General features: G+C 45.3%; 1 protein-coding gene across 4 annotated transcripts in view; it reads right to left on the bottom strand.

The window, feature by feature from the left end:
* Window positions 1-16,335, bottom strand: part of dock10 (dedicator of cytokinesis 10) — a 282,351-nt gene that overhangs the window by 131,493 nt on the left and 134,523 nt on the right. The window contains exon 1 of one of the 4 annotated variants that reach the window (XM_060905825.1): window positions 10,911-11,133. The exons of the other annotated variants lie outside the window; for them this stretch is intronic. Within the exon in view, the coding sequence (XP_060761808.1) occupies window positions 10,911-10,991 (81 nt within the window). The 5' untranslated portion in view covers window positions 10,992-11,133. Of the gene's footprint in view, window positions 1-10,910; window positions 11,134-16,335 lie in introns of those variants that run through there. 4 annotated transcript variants of the gene reach the window in all.

Here is a 16,335-nt window from a genome sequence, read left to right on the forward strand (position 1 = left end):
GAAATGTTCTCGGCTTTGTTTTTGTTTAAAAATGTTTTCCAAATTGTAGCTGTGTTTAATTCATATCCAGAAAAATATATATTCCAATATAATATACTCAGCATAAACATTTTAAATAGATTCTATATTTTTGGTCCATCCATGACATATTACTAAAGTAGCCTATTTACTGTTATTGATGTGGGTCACTTGCTGTTAGCCAATTCACTTTCTCGTACCAGGAGAGCTGAAAGGAACGAGTATTATTCCCGACCTTTTTCACCAAGTCAATTTGAGGCGTTGGTCTACCCTGCTCTTTAATTTTAATTTTTTCCTCGAAAGGAAGACTGGCAAATGGCTTCGCCAAAATTAAATCAGCAATGCTTGGCATCCGTGCGCAGCTTTCTTGCTAGCTGACTAGCCCCCTCAAGTTCAAGTTCAGTCACTCAAATAAACGAAATTTCTGGAACTAAGATAGCAAACTTGACAACACTATATTTACACTTTATTTACAATGAAAATATATACAAACTAAAAAAGCTGGTAGAAACCGTATGTAATGAATGAAATCGAAATGTAAGCTGATCTCTTACAATACACCACACCACTTGCGAATCCGCATGGGACTGAACTGAAATTCACCGCTGCCTGTCTATATTTGAAACGAGCTGTCAATCAAAGAAAACATCCGGCCGCTTTCACCAATCACCAGTCTCCTCGCGGAAACTGCCATGTCCCTCCCACTGTGAGGCTGGGAGTCCGTGGGGCGGGCGTTTTCGCAGTATTTGTCCAATAATCGTCTTGCATTTTGAGATTGAAAAGCACATAGCTCCCAAATGCCACTGAAGTCCACTGAGGCTGGGCTGCATCGTGCTGTCACGAGGGGGAAAAACTCACACACACATTAGGCGAACTGGGGAAAGTTATAACGGAATGATTTCGCACTGTAGTTGGGTTGAGCACATATATTTCTATGATTCTGGATCTGAAATAGCAATGTTATAAGGTCGGCTATAACATAAGCCTAGCGCAATTCATCCTACACGATGTTCGTCATTTTTAGAGGAGGCTGAGCCTCCCTCGTTGTCTTAGAGCAATCGCCCGTGATCCATTGTTTTCTGAATCAGACTAAATCAATAAATTGTACTTGTAAAAGCAGCATATTTGTCCATCTTCCCACATTCATTGTTTTATGCAATTCATGTTCAATGCAGTGTGATCGCTTGACATTAATTCGTTTATTTTGTCATCAGACACATCTTTTACATTTCTGTGCAGGCAGACAGAAAAACTCGAGAGCATGTAGGTGGAAGTGATGGCTGTACGATAACAGCTTAAATGATAACCTATCATTTAAGATTTAGAAGCAACCAGTAGAGTGTATATTTTTATTTTGTAGAACTAGTACAACAAAAATCAGAAGGGCACTTCATTAGAGAGCATACCTGTGTCAAGCCGTCCAATAATGCAAATAAAAAAGAAAGCAGTGATTTCTAAATTTACTTTGATTTGTATTTCATTGCAGACAGTATGAACCCAAGACATTTCTCTCTTTTTTTTTTTTCTGGTCAACTTCATTTCATTTGTTAATATATATCCATTCCTGCATTTCAGGCCTGTAACACATTCCAAAAAAAGTCGGGATGGGGTAATTTAGTGCTACTAATCAGGTAAAACAATTAAATATTGATGTAATTTGAAACAAGTGATGTTACCAGGTGACTGTAATCATAATTTGGTACAAAATCAGTATCCAGGAAAGGCCTAGTCTTTGAGGAGCAAAGATGGGCCGAGGATCTCCAGTTTTGTGAGAAAATAATTGAAATGTTTAAAATCAACGTTCCTTTCAGAAAGATAGGAAGGGATTTGGAGATTTCATTCTTTACGGTGCATTATATCATTCAACAATTCAAGGAATCTGGAGGAATTTCAGTGTCTAAAGGGCAAGGGCACAAGCCTAATCTGAACACCCGTGATCGCCGATCCCTCAGACGGCACTGTATCAAGAACCGTCATTCATCCATAGCTGATATAACCACATGGGCTCGGGATTACTTTGTCAAGCACTATAATACGGAGTTACATCCACAAATACCAGTTAAAACTTTACTGTGCAAAAAGGAAGCCTTATATTAAGTGTCCAGAAGTGCCGTCAATTTCTCTGGGCTCGGAGGTATCTGGGATGGACCATGACACAGTGGTAGCACGTATTAGGGTTAGATGAATCAGTATTCCAGGTCTTTTTTGGAAGAAATGGACACCGTGTGCTCTGGACCAAAGACGAAAAGGACCATCCAGTCTGCTCCCAGAAATAAGTCTAAAAGCCAGGGGAATGGGGTTGTGTCAATGCCCTTGGCATTACACTTCTGTGATGGCAGCATTAATGCAGAAAAGTACATTGAGATTTTGGAGCAACATATGCTGCCTTGAAGACGACATCTTTTCCAGGGATATTTCAACAAGACAACGCAAAACCATTTTCTGCACACATTACAAAGGCTTGGCTGTGGAAGAAGAGGGTCATCATGTCACACAAACAGAACTTCTTCATATCGGATAACTAAGAAAGCAGGATATCACACAGCATATACTGTCCTACACACACACACACACCTGTTCCACAACTCTGTGATGAGAATTCTCAAACAACATCGCATCATTAAGTAATTAAAGAACAGCACCTTCATTTACTGCTGTGGAACATCTATGAAACAAGTAACGAACACCATTATCTTTTACATCCTAACAGCTACAAAATAGCCGTTCCCTCAGTGACCTTCCCTTTTTTTATTTTGCTATTGACGTTAATAAAACAAAAATCGCAGCTTGGCATGTTACCGAGAAACCACATAACCCAAATAATCCAACAATCCAAAACATAAGGCGAACACCAAACAGAAAATTTTCATATACACCGATCAGCAACAACATTAAAACCAGGTGAAGAGAACAATATTGATTTTAACGGCACCTGTCAAGGGGTGGGATATACTAAGCAGCAAGAGAAAAATCAGTTCTTGAAGTTGACGTGTTAGAAGCCGGAAAAATGGGCAAGCCTGAGGACCTGAATGACTTTGACAAGGCCCAAATTGTGATTGCGAGATGACTGGGTCTGAGCATAAAGAGACTTACAAGATCTCAAGTTGTTTATAGGATATGAAAGAAGGTTATTAGTTTATTTATATTACACTCAAAAAGGCAGATCCAGTCAAATATTTTTGGACACGCCTACTAATTCATAGGTTTCTCTGTATTTTGACTAATTTTCACATTGTAGAACAACACTGAAGACAGCAAAACTATGAAGTAACATGGAAAATATATCTAGAATTATGTGGTAAACAAAAAAGTGTTAAAAAAAACACAACACGTTTCATATTTTAGATTCTTCAAAGTAGCCAGCGTTTACCTTGATGACGCATTGCACACTATTAGCATTATCTTAACCAGCTTCATGAGGTAGTCACCTGGAATGCTTTTCAATTAACAGGTGCCTCGTCAACAGTTAATTAGTGCAATTTCTTGCCGTCTTAATGCGTCTGAGATCAAACAGCAAATAATAAACATCACGGGCGATTGCTCTAAGACAACGAGGGAGGCTCAGCCTCCTCTAAAAATGACGAACATCGTGTAGGATGAATTGTGCTAGGCTTATGTTATAGCCGACCTTATAACATTGCTATTTCAGATCCAGAATCATAGAAATATATGTGCTCATGTTAGGACTAGGACTGTTTTGGCCTCTAGAGGCCGCTGTTATTTCCTTTTCATGTCGTGTTTATTTTGGCCTCTAGAGGCCGCCACTGTTCCTGTGTCTTGTGTTTGTGTTAATTGCCTAATTATCTTCACCTGTGTCCTTAATTAGTTTGTCTATTTATACCCCTGAGTTCAGTCCTCTTGTCACGGAGTCTTTGTGCTGTTATGTTTATCTCCAGTTTCCTTTGTACTGTGTTTTTTGATCTTCTTAGCTTTTGAATTTTTGCACTTTGCTTTTCTTTTGGATTATACTCTTTGGTTTTTTTTTGTCTTTTGTTTTGCCCTGTATATAGTGTATATAGTTTAAATAAACCTTTTGATTCTTTTTCTACTTCCGCCTCACGCCTCTGCATTTGAGTCATTCCCCTGGTGGCCTAGTGGGGGTTTGCTGGATTATCACACCAACGAACCAGGTTCGAATCCCAGCAAAACCCTAACAGAAAGACTCCGTCATGACCGACTCAGCAGAGGCTGCTTCAACTGTCTACCCGGCCAACCTTCAGGGCAACCTTATGGCAGCTTTGACACGCTTCGGAGCGACCATGGACGCTCATGGACGTACGCTCACCAGCCAACGTGAGGCCCTCGCTCGCCACGAGGAACTGCTTCAGCAAATTGGGAAAACCCTGGCACAGCTGACATCTCTGCCTGCATCTCCTGCTCCTGATCCAGTTCCTGCTCCTGATCCAGCTCCCACTCCTGCTCCAGTGCCTCCTGCAATGCTGCCTTCTTCACCTCGCTAACCCATGCAAGTGGGTCGTACTCGCCTCTCCGCATCTGAGAGGGAGCGCAGAAGGAGGGACAAGTGCTGCATCTACTGTGGCAAGCCTGGTCACTTCCGAGCATCATGTCCCGAACTCTTGGGAAAAGGACCGCCCCGTCCAGCCGAGGGAGGGTTGTGACGGGGCCTACCCTCTCTCCCGGACTCCCTGGCCAAGGAATCTACATCCCGGTCTCCATCTCCTGGGGTGAGTCTGTCCACTCTTGTCAAGCTTTGATAGACTCAGGGGCGGCTGGGAACTTTATGGATATTCACTTCGCCCAAAGCATCAATATTCCGACTGCACCTCTTGAAGTCCCACTGTCTGTGTCTGCCCTCGATGGCCAAGCGTTAGGTGATGGAAGAGTCACCCAAGTTACTTCTCCAGTTTTCCTCCAGTCTCAAGGTCACAAGGAAGAAATATCCCTGCACCTGATTCCTTCACCTGAGTTCCCAGTTATTCTAGGCCTTCCTTGGCTTACTCGCCACAACCCTCGCATAGACTGGGTAACAAGCCAGGTTGTGGAATGGGGCCCTGCATGCCATGCCTCTTGTCTGCTCTCTAGCTCTCCTGTGTCTCCTGCCGAGCCCCCTGATCTCACCGAGTTATCTCAAGTTCCCACAGAGTACTGGGATCTCAAGGAGGTATTCAGCAAGAGCAGGGCCGCCGTTCTTCCTCCGCACCGGGCCTACGACTGTGCCATCGACTTGCTCCCTGGGACTACCCCTCCTCGTGGCAGACTGTTTTCACTCTCTCAGCAAGAAACGCAAGGCCATGGAGGAATACCTCAAAGATGCCCTGGTCTCTGGGTTTATTCGACCCTCCACTTCACCTGCTGGAGCCGGCTTCTTCTTTGTCGGCAAGAAGGATGGGGGGCTCCGACCATGTATTGATTACAGGGGCCTGAATAAGATCACTGTGCGCAACCGATATCCCCTTCCGCTGATGTCCACTGCTTTCGACCTGCTCCAAGGCGCCACCGTCTTCACCAAGTTGGACCTACGGAACGCATACCACCTCATCCGTATCCGACAGGGAGACGAGTGGAAGACTGCCTTTAACACCCCGTCTGGGCACTACGAATACCAGGTGATGCCCTTCGGACTCACCAACGCACCAGCTGTTTTTCAGGCCCTAATCAACGACATCTTAAGGGACATGATTAACCTATACGTTTTTGTCTACCTCGACGACATCCTTATCTTTTCCAAGACCGTGCAGGAGCACCGCTACCATGTCCGCCAGGTTCTCCAGAGGCTGCTACAGAACAATCTGTTCGCCAAGGCCCAGAAATGCGAATTTCATGTTCCCGAGGTCTCCTTTCTGGGATTTATTGTACGGACAGGCCAACTCCAAATGGACCCTGCCAAGACCCTGGCCGTCCGGGATTGGCCTACTCCCAAGTCCGTTAAGGAGGTTCAGCGGTTCTTAGGATTCGCTAACTTCTACCACAAGTTCATCAGGAACTTCAGTTCTGTGGCAGCACCCATGTCAGACCTCACCAAAGGGACAGGTGGATCTTATGGCTGGTCTCCTCAGGCAGAAAAGGCGTTCAAAGACCTCAAGGACTGCTTCTGCACGGCACCCATTCTGGTTCTCCCGGACACCTCCCAACCATTCATCGTGGAGGTGGACGCCTCGGACAGTGGTGTCGGCGCGGTGCTCTCTCAACGTTTGGAAGGAAAGCTGCACCCCTGCGCTTACTTCTCCCACCGCCTGAGTCCTGCTGAGTCCCGGTACGATGTGGGGGATCGAGAACTGCTAGCGGTCAAACTGGCCCTTGAGGAGTGGAGGCACTGGCTGGAGGGAGCACAACATCCATTCCTGGTTTGGACTGACCACAAGAACCTGGAGTACCTCCAGCAAGCCAAGAGACTGAACCCTCGACAGGCTAGGTGGGCCCTGTTTTTCAGTCGGTTTGACTTCACCCTCTCATACCGCCCCGGCTCCAAGAACACCAAACCTGACGCACTGTCCAGACTGTTCTCTGCCACTAACAGGGAGAATGAAGTCGGGCCTATTATCCCTGTGTCCCGGATTGTGGCCCCTGTCCGCTGGGGTATTGAGGAGGCTGTCCGACGAGCCCAACGCCAGGACCCCGGTCCTGGGACGGGGCCACCAGGCCTCTTGTACGTCCCACATCAAGCCCGGGCCAAGGTTCTCCAGTGGGGTCACTCTTCCCCTCTCACCGCCCACCCGGGAGCTCGGAGGACCCTGGACTTCCTGAAAAGACGCTTCTGGTGGCCTAACATGGAGAAGGAAGTAAGGTCATTTGTCCTGTCCTGTGAGGTTTGCACCAGAACCAAGAACCCACGACAGCGTCCCCAGGGTCTCCTGCATCCTCTGACCATTCCCCGGCGTCCCTGGTCCCACGTGGCAGTCGACTTTATCACGGGTCTCCCTGAGTCACAAGGTAACACGGTCATTTTGGTCTTAGTTGACAGATTCTCCAAGGCCTGCCGCTTCATACCACTGTGCAAACTCCCCTCTGCTCTTGAAACTGCGAAACTTTTGTTTAATCATGTCTTCCGAGTCTTTGGTCTTCCACAGGACATCGTCTCAGACCGAGGGCCCCAGTTCTCCTCCCGAGTGTGGCACGGGTTCTGCAAGGTCATCGGAGCCACTGCCAGCCTCTCCTCTGGGTTTCACCCACAGTCCAATGGTCAGACGGAGAGGCTCAACCAGGACCTGGAAACCACCCTGCGAGGCCTGGCTATGGATAACCCGACATCGTGGAGCACCTGGCTGCCATGGGCGGAGTACGCCCACAACACCCTGCAGTCATCGGCCACCAAGCTGTCGCCATTCCAGTGCCAATTCGGGTTCCAGCCACCTCTGTTCCCGGACCAGGAGGAGGACGCGGGGGTGCCCTCGGTCAACCAATATGTGAGACGGTGTCGCAAGACCTGGAGCAAGGTCAGGAAGACCCTCATACAGACCTCCAGAACCAACCAGACTCAGGCCAACCGCCATAGAAGACCTGCACACGCTTTCCGCCCTGGGCAGCGTGTTTGGCTGTCCACTAAGGACCTTCCACTGCGGGTGGAGAACCGCAAGCTTGCTCCTCGCTACATTGGCCCCTTCAAGGTGGTGCGCAGGGTGAACCCTGTCTCCTACCGGCTCCAGTTGCCCCGGACTCTGAGGATCAACCCCACTTTCCATGTTTCCCTGTTACGGCCCGTACTGACGTCTACGTATGCCCCTGCCCCTAGGAACCCCCCACCCCCCCGCATCTTCCAGGGGCAGACTGTGTTCACTGTGAATCGCCTGCTTGACTCCCGCCGGGTCCGCGGCGGGTTGCAATATCTGGTGGACTGGGAGGGCTATGGTCCTGAGGAGCGCTGCTGGGTTCCTGCTCGGGATGTCCTTGATAAAGAACTATGTCGGGACTTCCATTCGGCCCATCCGGATCGCCCTGGGAACGTCAGGAGACGCTCCTAGAGGGGGGGGTCCTGTTAGGACTAGGACTGTTTTGGCCTCTAGAGGCCGCTGTTATTTCCTTTTCATGTCGTGTTTATTTTGGCCTCTAGAGGCCGCCACTGTTCCTGTGTCTTGTGTTTGTGTTAATTGCCTAATTATCTTCACCTGTGTCCTTAATTAGTTTGTCTATTTATACCCCTGAGTTCAGTCCTCTTGTCACGGAGTCTTTGTGCTGTTATGTTTATCTCCAGTTTCCTTTGTACTGTGTTTTTTGATCTTCTTAGCTTTTGAATTTTTGCACTTTGCTTTTCTTTTGGATTATACTCTTTGGTTTTTTTTTGTCTTTTGTTTTGCCCTGTATATAGTGTATATAGTTTAAATAAACCTTTTGATTCTTTTTCTACTTCCGCCTCACGCCTCTGCATTTGAGTCATTCCCCTGGTGGCCTAGTGGGGGTTTGCTGGATTATCACACCAACGAACCAGGTTCGAATCCCAGCAAAACCCTAACAGCTCAACCCAACTACAGTGCGAAATCATTCCGTTATAACTTTAATGTGTGCGTGAGTTTTTCCCCCTCGTGACAGCGCGATGCAGCCCAGCCTCAGTGGACTTCAATGGCGTTTGGGAGCTATGCGCTTTTCAATCTCAAAATGCAAGACGATTATTGGACAAATACTGCGAAAACGCCCGCCCCACGGAGTCTCACGGACTCCCAGCCTCAGTGGACTTCAATGGCGTTTGGGAGCTATGCGCTTTTCAATCTCAAAATGCAAGACGGTTATTGGACAAATACTGCGAAAATGCCCGCCTACGGACTCCCAGCCTCACATGGGAGGGACATGGCAGTTTCCGCGAGGAGACTGGTGATTGGTGAAAGCGGCCGGATGTTTTCTTTGATTGACAGCTCGTTTTAACTATAGACAGGCAGCAGTGAATTTCAGTTCAGTCCCATGCGGATTCGCAAGTGCTGTGGTGTATTGTAAGAGATTGGCTTACATTTCGATTTCATTCATTACATACGGTTTCTACCAGCTTTTTTAGTTTGTATATATTTTCATTGTAAATAAAGTGTAAATATAGTGTTGTCAAGTTTGCTATCTTAGTTCCAGAAATTTCGTTTATTTGAGTGACTGAACTTGAACTTGAGGGGGCTAGTCAGCTAGCAAGAAAGCTGCGCACGGATGCCAAGCATTGCTGATTTAATTTTGGCGAAGCCATTTGCCAGTCTTCCTTTCGAGGAAAAAATTAAAATTAAAGAGCAGGGTAGACCAACGCCTCAAATTGACTTGGTGAAAAAGGTAGGGAATAATACTCGTTCCTTTCAGCTCTCCTGGTACGAGAAAGTGAATTGGCTAACAGCAAGTGACCCACATCAACAACAGTAAATAGGCTACTTTAGTAATATGTCATGGATGGACCAAAAATATAGAATCTATTTAAAATGTTTATGCTGAGTATATTATATTGGAATATATATTTTTCTGGATATGAATTAAACACAGCTACAATTTGGAAAACATTTTTAAACAAAAACACAGCCAAGAACATTCCACACTACAGACCTGGATTAAAAGTGAAGGGTTATCAAAATTGTCAATAAAACATTTCTCAGTCAAAATAAGTAAAATATAGGGAAAGTGTCATTGAATGAAATGTGTGGCACCCAGCTCTATGTTTGGCTCCCCAAGGTCAGTGCTTGTGCCTATTCCAGAACACTCTGCTGTTACTGCTGAGGTTCCTGACAAAGAGCTGCTTTCAATAATGATCAATTTTTAAACAACATGCCACAATTTTAAAATATAAAATGTTAAAATATACCCCCCCCCCCCCCCCCAACACCACCATCATGTATATTGGACAGTAGGCTAATGGGCCAATAGAACCTGTTATTTGTGACCCTGCCAACAATCAGCCAGATCAGAGGCAAGAGTATGGGCAAAATTGATGTTTTCTCTTTTAAAATCTGGACATATTGTAACCGACCAGCCTCCCCTGTTTGAAAGACTACCAGCCGCCACTGATAAACATACAGTAAATAGCCTTATTCCATACCACAACTGTAGTAATCCATATTATGTCAAGAACCGCTTAACTAAGTAAAGAGAAATGACATCCTGATGGATTACTTTAAGGCATGATGTGTCTTTTAATTAATTATAATGAATTCAAAGGTGTGTCCAAACTTTTGTCTGGTACTGTACACACATACTATATTATCGTTGCATGCGGCAATACAATCATTTGTGAAACCTTGCATGCCAAATGACTTATCAAGTACACTTCTTTGTCATTTAGTCCTAAGGGTATGCAAACTTATACAGCACTCAGCTGTATGTGCTGTAGTTCTGAGAGACTTGTACCCACAAACAGTCGTAAAGGGGAAGATCGCACACGGGCTTCTCAGGGGCATCCCCAGTCTCCATGGGAACGAGTGTTTTTAGTTTGTTTTTACGTCAGCTTGGCATGTCTATGGAGCGAAACTTCCATGCTGAGGAAACCAGCTTATTACTACACAGCTGCCAACACGTGTTTAACCCAAATGGACCGTACACACAATACGAAACACTCTTAATCTGAATCGAAATGGAAGTATAGAAGTATAGAATGAAAATTATAGAAGTGTAGAAGATTTAAAAAAAAAATGGAAGCTTTCAAATGCCATGAAAGTCATAAAGGGAAGTTCAAGAAGAAGTGAATAATCTTCAGTATGCAATATAGTACAATGGAAACAATGCCGAAAATTAAGAAAGCTCAATTTTCTGTCTCACGCGCGAAAAATCCGTCATCACTATCACTACTATAGTGTTTCGCAAGACCTCTGTGGCGTTATGAATGATTTTCACAAATGAACTAAAAGTCCAAATCAGACTTATCATACAACACATGTTTCATGAGCACATGAGCGCAGTCAAAGGCGGAAAGCAAGCTTGTGACGGTGTGGATGAAGCAGGTAGAGACAGAGAGACATATACATAGAGACGGAGATACATACACAGCTTATTCGGGTGAAATCCGCTCGGGGTCGTCTCGTTTTCATCTTCCTCCGAAAGGTGATTTTACTACGAAAACTCATCCTGACGAGCGCTACGTACGCACAAGGTATAGAAAAACAGCGCTGATGAATATGTCCACGACTTGAGCCTGGGAGTAAATGCGTTATAAAGAGAGAAGTAGAACTTTCCAGACTACATGTGAAACCCGTCAGCTCATACTGAATGTGTGGTCAGGAGAGGAAGTAGGTCTGAACTGGCGTGTGATGTCACTGTCAGAGTTAGACTGATAAATTTAATAAGAATACATTTTTTTCTTTTAAAAGTTATGGTATTTTTTTGGGGACGGGTAAAACAGACACAGGAACAGAAACAGGAACATTCTCACCAACAAGCTCCTAAACAAAGTTACACTGGTCACTTCTGTTGCATCATCCTTATCGCTCTCTCTCTCTCTCTCTCTCTGTCTGTGTGTGTGCGTGTGTGTCCTTGTACACACACGCTATCAAGGTTTAATAGTCATAACAGTCACAGACCAGAAACAATACAGCTCTCATAAGCACATACAAAATTCAGAAATAGTGCAAGAATTAACTTTCATTTTATTTCTAGAAAAAAAAAAAAAACGTGGCAAGCTTTTCTAAGGAATAAATCATTTACGGAACATTTCTGATTCAATTACAGTTACAACACAGGTCCTATATAAAGTCTGAGTGCAAAAGGCTGAATCTTTATTTATACTAATAATAATCAATACCGGGCGGCACGGTGGTGTAGTGGTTAGCGCTGTCGCCTCACAGCAAGAAGGTCCGGGTTCGAGCCCCGTGGCCGGCGAGGGTCTTTCTGTGTGGAGTTTGCATGTTCTCCCCGTGTCCGCGTGGGTTTCCTCCGGGTGCTCCGGTTTCCCCCACAGTCCAAAGACATGCAGGTTAAGTTAACTGGTGACTCTAAATTGACCGTAGGTGTGAGTGTGAATGGTTGTCTGTGTCTATGTGTCAGCCCTGTGATGACCTGGCGACTTGTCCAGGGTGTACCCCGCCTTTCGCCCGTAGTCAGCTGGGATAGGCTCCAGCTTGCCTGCAACCCTGTAGAACAGGATAAAGCGGCTAGAGATAATGAGATGAGATGAGATGTACATTTCTACGTTTCTATCACTTACGCTCACATTTTACTCGATCATTTATATATATGGTATACAGTACATCATGATGCGTTTTATATATTCAGAAGTGAACTATGTCACATCCATTTTGAACTGAAACATTTCAACATTATCCGAACCTCTGTGCCATTTAGTCTTGGTGACATTTGTACTGTTAAACCTCCTATTAGCCAAGCTAACCAGCTTCCTAAACGTAGCACTGTGCTAATATTAACAACAAAACAGTTAGCTAACATTTTCTTACTGGAACTGGCTATCTGACATTCGCAAATAGTCTTTTTTTTTTTTTAAACAAGACGATGATTAGCCATCATGTAAATAGCTAACACCAAATAGTCTCAAGCTAGCTAACATTAGGCTAACTGTTATTTAAAACCAGAAGCCATGTTGCATACACATATTGTATTATTGTTGCATGCGGCAATACAAACATTTGTGAAACCTCATCTCATCTCATTATCTCTAGCCGCTTTATCCTGTTCTACAGGGTCGCAGGCAAGCTGGAGCCTATCCCAGCTGACTACGGGCGAAAGGCGGGGTACACCCTGGACAAGTCGCCAGGTCATCACAGGGCCGACACATAGACACAGACAACCATTCACACTCTCATTCACACCTACGGTCAATTTAGAGTCACCAGTTAACCTAACCTGCATGTCTTTGGACTGTGGGGGAAACCGGAGCACCCGGAGGAAACCCACGCGGACACCATGCAAACTCCGCACAGAAAGGCCCTCGCCGGCCACGGGGCTCGAACCCGGACCTTCTTGCTGTGAGGCGACAGCGCTAACCACTACACCACCGTGCCGCCAGCACGCCAAATTACTTCTTAAATATGCTTCTTTGTCATTTAGTCCTAAGGGTATACAAACTTTTATACAGCATTCAGCTGTATGTGCTGTAGTTTTGAGCTAACCAGCTTCCAAAACATAGCACTGCGCTAATATTAACAACAAAACAGTTAACTAACATTTCCTCACTGGAACTAGCTATCTGACATTCATAAATCGTCTTTAAAAAAACAACAACAACAAGATTATGATTAGGTATCATGCAAATAGCTAACACCAAGTAGTATCAAGCTAACTAACATTAGGCTAACTGTTATTTAAAACCAGAAGCCGTGTTGTGTAGCAACTGGTGTTGATGGAGTGATAGGGGAAAAGTGAGTCACAGCGTGAGTATTAGCAATGACTAAATTCAGGGTAAGTCAATACACAAAGTTACGTGTTTTCCTTCTGCAACTGGCTGTTTGAAACTGATTATGCATGATTTGAGCCGTGATTTCATTCTGTACGTTGACGTACTTCCTTTTAAAACAGGAAGTCAGACAGGGAACATGTTAACGTGTTAGCAGATAACAGATAATAGTGTTTGAGGTCGAAACAAAGTCAGTAGTGGCTTAGCAAACTGGTTTAAAATCCTTTAGAGAGTTTGAAAAGAGCTTGGTTTAAGCTGTGTGTAATTTTTTACGGACAGTCTGCCCACATGTCTGACCACCGTGACTTGTGGCCATGAGCCATGGCAGAAACTGAACAGTGAGGACACTAGGATACTGGTGAGAAAGAAGCTCATCTCATCTCATCATCTCTAGCCGCTTTATCCTGTTCTACAGGGTCGCAGGCAAGCTGGAGCCTATCCCAGCTGACTACGGGCGAGAGGCGGGGTACACCCTGGACAAGTCACCAGGTCATCACAGGGCTGACACATAGACACAGACAACCATTCACACTCACATTCACACCTACGGTCAATTTAGAGTCACCAGTTAACCTAATCTGCATGTCTTTGGACTGTGGGGGAAACCGGAGCACCCGGAGGAAACCCACGCGGACACGGGGAGAACATGCAAACTCCGCACAGAAAGGCCCTCGCCGGCCACGGGGCTCGAACCCGGACCTTCTTGCTGTGAGGCGACAGCGCTAACCACTACACCACCGTGCCGCCCCCATTTGATTTGTGTATTTTTTAATAAAATGTGTATATTTTTGTAAACAAACAAACAAACAAACATTGTGGGGACTATCCAAATGGCCCCCCCAAGGTCAAAACTGACAGAGATTTCTATCCTTGTTGGTACATTTGGTCCCCACCAAGCTATAAAACATGCTCACACAGACAAACTAATATGTCTTGAGAACTTCAAATGCACCCTTGGTCGCTCTCTGTGCGGTGCATCCCTTGCGTTATCAATCTATATTACTAAAAGGAAGGCTGTCTGTCTCTCTGTCTGTTCACCTATGCAAAGCGACACGGCTGGATGCATATACTCCATACTTTGCACGTGGATTGGTGACACCCCAGAGGGGCCCAAGACATTTTCGATTTTCCAAAACATGGGATTAGTGCTAATCCAATACACTATTCATTTCGCATAGGCTACACACTCGCGCTAACACACAGTGCTAATCCAAGACACTATTATTTCCCATAGGCTACATGCTCACGCTAACACACTGTGCTAATCCAACACACTATTCATTTCGCATAGGCTGCATGCTCATGCTAACACACTGTGCTAATCCAACACACTATTCATTTCGCATAGGCTGCATGCTCATGCTAACACACTGTGCTAATCCAACACACTATTCATTTCGCATAGGCTACACGCTCACGCTAACACACAGTGCTAATCCAACACACTATTCATTTCGCATAGGCTACACGCTCACGCTAACACACAGTGCTAATCCAAGACACTATTATTTCCCATAGGCTACATGCTCACACTAACACACTGTGCTAATCCAAGACACTATTCATTTCGCATAGGCTGCATGCTCATGCTAACACACAGTGCTAATCCAACACACTATTCATTTCGCATAGGCTACACGCTCACGCTAACACACAGTGCTAATCCAACACACTATTCATTTCGCATAGGCTACACGCTCACGCTAACACACAGTGTTAATCCAACACACTATTCATTTCGCATAGGCTACACGATCACGCTAACACACAGAGCTAATCCAACACATTATTCATTTCGCATAGGCTACACGCTCACGCTAACACAGTGTTAATCCAACACACTATTCATTTTGCATACTGTAGGATACATGCTCGCGCTAACACACTGTGCTAATCCAACACACTATTCATTTCCCACATGCTCACGCTAACACACAGTGCTAATCCAACACACTATTCATTTCCCACATGCTCACGCTAACACACTGTGCTAATCCAACACACTATTCATTTCGCATAGGCTACACGCTCACGCTAACACACAGTGTTAATCCAAGACCCTATTCATTTCACATAGGCTGCATGCTCATGCTAACACACAGTGCTAATCCAACACACTATTCATTTCGCATACTGTAGGATACATGCTTGCGCTAACACACTGTGCTAATCCAACACACTATTCATTTCCCACATGCTCACGCTAACACACTGTGCTAATCCAACACACTATTCATTTCCCACATGCTCATGCTAACACACTGTGCTAATCCAACACACTATTCATTTCCCACATGCTCACGCTAACACACAGTGCTAATCCAACACACTATTCATTTCGCATAGGCTACACGCTCACGCTAACACACAGTGTTAATCCAAGACCCTATTCGTTTCGCATAGGCTGCATGCTCATGCTAACACACAGTGCTAATCCAACACACTATTCATTTCGCATACTGTAGGATACATCCTCGCGCTAACACACTGTGCTAATCCAACACACTATTCATTTCCCACATGCTCACGCTAACACACAGTGCTAATCCAAGACACTGCTATAGGCTGCATGCTTGCACTAACACACTGTGCTAATCCAACACGCTATTAATTTCCCATAGGCTACTGTACATGCTCATGCTAACACACAGTGCTAATCCAATACACTATTCATTTTGCATAGGCTGCATGCTTACACTAACACACAGTGCTAAGGCTATATGCTTGCGCTAACACACTGTGCTAATCCAACACACTATTTATTTCCCATAGGCTGCATGCTTGCGCTAACACACTATTCATTTTGCATAGACTACATGCTCATGCTAACACACTGCACGCAGCCTTGGTGGGGAATCCCCTCCCCGACTCGCCGAAGAGTTTCGATTGTACAGGACCTCGCAATCGGCACTCCTCGCCGGAGACTTCCGCTAGGAGGTTTTTTTTTTTAACATAATAGACTGAAAGCAGGGGCGGCACAGTGGTGTAGTGCTTAGCGCTGTTGCCTCACAGCAAGAAGGTCCGGGTTCGAGCCCCGTGGCCGGCGAGGGCCTTTCTGTGCGGAG

The sequence above is a fragment of the Neoarius graeffei genome, chromosome 23 (genome assembly GCF_027579695.1).
Source record: "Neoarius graeffei isolate fNeoGra1 chromosome 23, fNeoGra1.pri, whole genome shotgun sequence".
NCBI lineage: Eukaryota > Metazoa > Chordata > Actinopteri > Siluriformes > Ariidae > Neoarius > Neoarius graeffei.